The sequence below is a fragment of the Neofelis nebulosa genome (assembly GCF_028018385.1).
Source record: "Neofelis nebulosa isolate mNeoNeb1 chromosome Y unlocalized genomic scaffold, mNeoNeb1.pri SUPER_Y_unloc_1, whole genome shotgun sequence".
Taxonomy (NCBI): Eukaryota; Metazoa; Chordata; class Mammalia; order Carnivora; family Felidae; genus Neofelis; species Neofelis nebulosa.
In genome coordinates, this window is record NW_026691917.1 from 1,667,208 (window position 1) to 1,674,788 (window position 7,581).

Sequence of the window (7,581 nt, forward strand, 5' to 3'; positions counted from 1 at the left end):
AATTCAAAGGTTCTATATTCCTGGAAACTCAGATGATTTGGAGGATCACTGTTGAAGGTTTAGGATATGAATGAAAAAATATTTGCAGTTAGAAGTTCAATTTTTTTTTTTTTTTTTTTAGAATATACATATGGGGTGCCTGAGTGGCTCTGTCCGTTAAGTGTCTGACTTCAGCTCAGGTCATGAGCTCATGGTTCCTGAGTTCAAACTCCCCGTAGGGCTCTGTGCTGACAGCTCAGAGCCTGGAGGCTGCTTAAGATTCTGTGTGTCTCCCTCTGTCCACCCCTCCACTGCTTGCATTCTGTCTCTTGCATTGTCTCAAAAATAAATAAGCATTTTAAAAAATTCAAAAAAATAATATACATATGAAAATTTAAAAAAAACTTTGTTACACATATCTTTTTCTAATTTCCAGAAGTTAAAATAAGGAAAGTCTCTGAAATATATGATTTAATGTAAAGTAAAATAGAAAATAAAGCTTTAGCTTGAATAAATAGAATAATTATTAATGGAGTAATTTTATATGTACAAGATAAGTTTTACTTTGTATCTATGACATGACATTTAAATATGGTAGAGTGTTTATTACCACCGAAGTCATACAACTAACTTGTTTCAAAGAACTGCTCAAATCATAGCACGATGCTTTCCTATTAATAGCTTTTCTGGTTAAAAGGACTCTAAAATTGAGGATGACTTAATACAAACTTAAATCCAAAAAGTGTAGTATATAAAAGGTTTCCGATAGAAGCAAAAGTGAATTATATATCGTTTCTGTTACTGTTTGTACAAAAAGTGATCTTTTGAAACCTTTAATTTTCATAACAGTTTAATTATTACTGAAATTTTACGTATTGTCATTTTATCTTTTAATTATTTTCATTAGATAGAGGAACGTACCATCACCACACAGAGAGTTTCCCAAGATCGACGATATCAGATTGATGCTGCAATTGTTCGCATTATGAAGATAAGGAAAACACTTACCCACAGTGTACTTCTCTCAGAATTGTATACCCAGCTAAAATTTACACTACAGGTAAACAAATCTACCAAAAATCCAGTGGCATTGAGTAGTTTTGAATAAAACCATAGGTTTATACGGTAATTTCAAGTAAAAATTTATCTATGATATGGAGTAAAACTTGTGAGTGTGATTATCACAGGACTTAGGTCCCTTTTTGTGTTATGGTTTACTGGATTAGGTTATTAAATTTTATCAGTTTTATAAATAAAAAGTTGTAACATTTTGAAAGGTAACACAAAAAAATAGAAAAAGAAATTAGTGTCATGATCTATTTTAAGTATTTTCACTGTACCTCCATGGTTTAGATTCACTTCCTTGATGTATCTCCTTGATGAAATACAGTTAGAAGTTGCCTTTATTTGCACTGCTTATAAGCAAATACTTCACAATTCCTAGCAGAGTGGCCTTTGGTCTTACTATGATAGTCCTTTGTCTATTTTTACATCTTATAACGGTTGATCTTTGTGACATTATTAAATACTACAACCTAACAAATTGTTAACAATATTTGGCAAATTACCGCCTACTTAACCATTTTCAAAAAGTCTTTTTAAAGACAATATGTAGCTAATTGTCTGATTCTTATAGGTTAGACATTTTAATAACTTTTTTCTGCCATAATTATTAAAAATGTCAAGCTATTGGTTCGTATGTCGTCATAAAATAAAATGAAAATTGTACTTTTGTGTATCCTAAGTAATCAAAATAGAATTGCTACAAACACTTCGATTTCTAGTCTAGTGTTTATGGCTTGGTTCACAAAGCCTGTCAGCTATGATTTTTTTCAATCCTGCTTTGTCTCATATCTTTCTCATTTTCTGACTCTTGCCAACTTTACATAACGTGTGTATCTCCACTTCCTCACGGAGGGTGATAATAACAACTTACTCAAATGTTACTAAGACAAAAGAGTTTCCTGAAGCATATAGTAAGTGCTAAGGAATTATTAGCTGTAGCTGCTACTTTATCAATGTTGTACTCTTGATCTTTAAAATTTAAAAGCTGTTTTTTCCTTTGAGAAAAAAAAAAACTCTTCGAGTTCTCTGCAGTGCTCTCTACACATGGCTCAACTGGGGTGCTTATTATTTAGTAAATTATAGAATTACTTTCTTTAATGTGATTTCTGGTGAGTGCAATCCGTACACCAAAACTAACCATGTGCCTAATAGAAACATCAGTGCCTAGGGTATTGGCTGTCTTCTATATTTTAGAGCCCTCCTTATGGGGAATAGTTAATGAGTATAACTTCTTTTTATTAAAGAAATTGAAAGTATGATTTTTTTACCAAAATGCATCCCAGATGCATTTTATACTATTCCTTATGTATTAGTTGTACTTTATTCCTAGTTAGCACCTTTCTAATGTATTTCGGATTTGATTATAGTAATTTTTTAGTTAAGAAATTTATTGTTTCCTGAAAATTATGAATAATAAAAATATGAGATACAAAATGTGATATATTTGAGATGAGAGTAAAATGAAATGAAAATAAAATGCTGTGATTCCATTTTTATTAACATTAATAATTTATTTTGTAGCCTTCTGATCTGAAGACGAGAATAGAATCTTTAATTGACAGAGACTACATGGAAAGAGATAAAGAAAATCCAAACGAGTACAAGTATATTGCATGAACTTCTGGCCTTACTATTTCTGCTTATAGTAGTTGACTCATAGTCCTGTTAATTGATTAAAATATTCCACTGACACATGAATAAAAGCGGTGCATTAAAATACAAATGCAGAATTAAATTTTCATCAGCATTCTCAGTTAGAGTATACAGTTTTCTGAATGACATGTATTTTTAATGTTGCTATTAAACTATACATAATGATCTAAAACTCCCTGGAAAATTTCGTAATGTTTACTGTCTGTCCTTCATTTCAGTATATATTGATTAGATGTAGTATGCATTAGCTTAATAAAGAATAAGTTTCATAAAAAGCAACATATATCCATAAATATTTAAGTGTAAAATCGCACTGTGAATTATACATCTGGATGATGTAAACTCTGTTTCAAATTAAGTATTAAAGCCATTTATTTGTCCTTATATTGGTTTTTCTGTGTATTTGTCCTTATATTGGTTTTTCGGTGTGAAATTAATCATATAACAGTTTACTATTAACATATGTAAACCATGTTAAAATTTAACCTATAATAGAACAATCATTTTAGACAGCTCTAAAACATTTAGTTCAGCTTTTATATATATATATATATTTTTTTAATATATATATCATATATATATAAATATATATATCATATATATATATATTTATACATATATGATATATATATTTCATATATATATTTCATATATATATGATATATATATTTCATATATATATTTCATATATATATTTATATATTTATTTAGTTCAGCTTATATATATATATTATATCTAAATATATTCAGCTTATATATATGTATGTATGTATATATATATATGTATAAATATAAATTTTTGTAGTGTTTATTTTTGAGAGAGAGAGACAGAAACAGAGCGTGAGTGGGGATGGGCAGAGAGAGGGAGACACAGAATCAGAAGCAAGCTCCAGGCTCTGAGCTATCAGCACAACCATGATGAGGAGCTTAAACCCATGAACCCTGAGATCATGACCTGAGGTGAAGTCTGACACTTAACCACCTGAGCCACTGAGATGCCCCAATGTCAGCTATGTATTTAAACTTGTACTAAATTATATTTGTACTAAATATATATATATATACTAAATATATATATATATAGTAAATATATATATATATACTAAATAAATATATACTAAATATATATATATATTTATTTATGTATATATATACACATATACACACACACTATATATATATATATATATAATGTGTGTGTATATATATATTTTATATATATATACATGTGTGTGTATTTGTACTAAAATATAATATTAAATTTGTCGTTTTAATGACATTGTCTTTCATTTACAGTTTTTGGCTTGTAGTCTGTTTTGTCTGACAGTGGTATTAGTGTCCCTGCCAGTTTTTAGTACATGTTTGCATGTAATATGTGTTGTATCCTTTTATTTTAGCTTGTGTGTGTCCTAAGGTAAAACATGAGTTTCTTATGGATAATATATAGTTGGAGACTTTTATTTAGGGAAATTTAAGTAATATACATTTAATTAATTAGAGGTGTAAAATTGCTATTGCTATTTTCTTAATTATTTTCTGTCTTGCAGCTTGTTGTCCTTTCGCACCTTTTTTGCCTTCCCTCATGTTTCACGTATATTTTTGTAGTTACGTGATTTCATTCCCTTCTCGTTTCTTTTTCATATCCTTTAGAGGTTTCCTTTTTGGTTAGCGTTGCAATTATATGAAGAATCTTAAAATTAGTTTATTTTAACTGATATAAGTTTACCTTCAAACACATGTAAAATATACTCTTTCACATTTCTGACTTATATACTTTTTATTACTTCTGTATTCACTATGTATTTTACATGGATCCATTAGAGTCACCTGGGTGGCTCCATCAGTTAAGCATCCAACTGTTGATTTTGGCTCAAGTCATAACCTCATGGTTCATGATTTTGAGTCCCCCATCTGGCGCTATGCTGACAGTATGGAGTCTGCTTGGGATTCTGTCTCTTTCCCTCTCTCTCTCTGCACTTCCCCCACTTACTTTCTCTGTCTCTCTCAAAACTAAATTAAAAAAATTATAAATACAGATCCATGAATCTAAATTTTTAATTGCATTATGCTTTTGTTTTTTTAAAGTTCTGTATTACACTAACATGGTTTACCCTTACATTGTAATATTCCAGAGTTCTGTATTTTCTGTAAGTTTAACTTAACCTGGAAGAAATTTGAAGAACTACCATCATCATTTTGTAGTTCATGTCAGGCGGTGAATGATGTCAGCTTTTTATCTGGAAATGTATTAACTTCTCCTGAATTTCAGAGAATTATTTTGCCAGATATAAAGTTCTTAGTTGTTAGCATTTTTCTTTCAACACCATAATATATCATCCCACACCCTCTAAACTACATGGTCTCTGTTGAACATTCTATGAATACTTTAACAGTAGTACACCTGTGGGGCGCCTGGGTGACTCAGTTCATTGAGAATCCAAATTCAGCTCCGGTCATGATTTCCTGATTCTTGAATGCGAGCCTCACGTTGGGCTCTGTGATGACAGTTTGGAGTCTGGATGTGCTTCAGATTCTGTGTTTCCCTCTTTCTGCCCCTTCCCTGCTCATGCTCTGTCTCTCTTCTCTGTACGCATTAAAACAAAAAAAAGGAGTACACTTGTATATGACAAGTTGCCTTTCTCTTCAGCCTTGGAGATACGATCTTTCTTTTTTCTTGTGTCTTTTGACAGTTGACTTATGATAAATATTTGTATAGATAGGTGTTAGGGATTTATCCTGGTTGGAGTTCAGGTGAAATTTTTAATTTTATGTTAATTTTTCTAATGTTTGGGGATTTCTTGGCTTTTCTTCAAACCTTCCAACACCCACATTCTTCTTTGTGACTTTCGTAATACATATTTTGTTCTGTTTGATTGTGTCCCATTAGTCCTTTGGATATACTTCCCTTTTCTTTCTTTTTTTTTAAAGTTTGTTCATTTATTTTGATAGAGGGGGAGCAGAGAGAGCCCAGAGGGGAGAGAAAGTCTCAAGCAGCCTCTGCACTCTCAGCACAGATCCCAGTGCAGGGCTCAAACTCACAAATTGCAAGATCATGATAAGACGCTTAACCGTCTGAGCCACCTAGGTGCCCTCACTTTTCTTCATTCCTTTTTTCTTTTTTGTATCTCTGCCTAAGTTATTAGAAAAGTTTTTACTTTGAGCTTATTTTTGTTTCTCAGTATACGTATGTGTTAGAAATCACCACAGTATGTAGGTGACATTCACCATCGAGCACTTTTTATCTTATGGTAAGAACTGTTGGGGCGCCTGGGTGGCGCAGTCGGTTAAGCGTCCGACTTCAGCCAGGTCACGATCTCGCGGTCCGTGAGTTCGAGCCCCGCGTCAGGCTCTGGGCTGATGGCTCGGAGCCTGGAGCCTGTTTCCGATTCTGTGTCTCCCTCTCTCTCTGCCCCTCCCCCGTTCATGCTCTGTCTCTCTCTGTCCCAAAAATAAATAAAAAACGTTGAAAAAAAAATTTTTTTTAAAAAAAAGAACTGTTAATATTTATTCCATTAGCAACTTTCAAATATACAATATGTTATAATTAACTGTAGTCACCATAGTGTGCATTATATCCAAAGGACTTATTTATGTTATAACTGGAAGTTTTCACCTTTTCACCACCTCCACCTATTTCATCCCCCACCCCAAATACTTTATTTGGCAACCACTAATGTCTTCTGTATGAGTTTGTGGGGGTTTTCCCCCCTTTCTTCATCTTTTTAAGAGTTTAGATATAAAATAAAACAAAAATATTTAAAAAATGGCATTTTGTTTTCACTTAACATGGTTATGTCTACTGATCCATTCTGTCACAGAAAGCAGGATTTCCTTCCTTTTTTATGGCTCAGTAAAATATAATGTACATTTATATGCACATTTATTTTTATACATGCATGTGTTTATGTCTGTACTTATATCAAATTTCCCTGTCTCTTTGTCTGTCGATGGGTTGGTTCTAGGTTGTTTCCATAGTTAGCCTAGTATAAACAATGCTGCAGTGAATATATGGTGCCGATAGAGAATAAAATAAAATACAGCTTTTATTTCCTCAGATACAGAGCCAGAAGGGGAATTGCTGCATCTTGGGGGAGTTAGATTTTTGATTCTGGGAAATTCTGTATTGATTCCCAAAGACTGTAGAGTCCACATTCACAGTGACCGCTCACAGCGTTTACTTTTCTCCACATTCTAACCAACACATGTTACTTTTGACTTTTGGTAGTAGTTTATCTAATAGGCTTGAGGTGTTATCTCCTTGTGGCTTTAATTTGCATTTCCCTCATGATGAGTAACGTTGAGCATCTTTTCATGAACCTCTTGGCCATCCATGTGTCTTCTTGGAAAAAATGTCTACTAAGATCCTATGCTCATTTGTTAATAGTTTTTGTTTTAAGTATTGAGCTGCATGCATATGATGTGTATAATATATCCTAAAATACATATGTAAATTATATGTATATAATTTGGGGGAGATATTAACCCCTCATCTGATACCTGACTTGCAAATATTTTCTGCCATTCACTAATTTGCCTTTTATAGTTGATGGTTTTGTTTCCTGTTAGTTTAGTACCACTTGTTTAGAATTATCATTTTTTTTTGCCTCTGCTTTGGTTCACATCTAAATATTCATTACCAAGAGTGACATCAAGGTGCGTACTGCCTGTTTTTTTCTAGATGTATGGTTTCAGGTCTTATGCTCAAGTCCTAATCCATTTTGAATTGATATTTATGTGTGATGTTTAGGCAGTGGTCCGGTTTCATCATTTTGCAAGTGACTGTTTCATTTTTTTAGTACCATTTATTGAAGAGATTATTTTGTTCCCATTGCACATTATTGATTCCTTGTTGTAAATCAGTTGATGATAATGTGTGTGGGTATT

General features: G+C 32.2%; 1 protein-coding gene across 4 annotated transcripts in view; it reads left to right on the top strand.

Moving 5' to 3' along the window:
* LOC131503563 (cullin-4B-like) overlaps positions 1-3,081 on the top strand; it is a 141,973-nt gene extending 138,892 nt beyond the window's left edge. For all 4 annotated transcript variants that reach the window (XM_058715012.1, XM_058715013.1, XM_058715015.1 and 1 more), the window contains 2 exons: positions 887-1,039; positions 2,566-3,081. In XM_058715012.1, coding sequence (XP_058570995.1) covers positions 887-1,039; positions 2,566-2,661 — 249 coding nt within the window. In that variant the 3' untranslated portion in view covers positions 2,662-3,081. The remainder of the gene's footprint in view (positions 1-886; positions 1,040-2,565) is intronic.
* Positions 3,082-7,581: the final 4,500 nt, after the last annotated feature.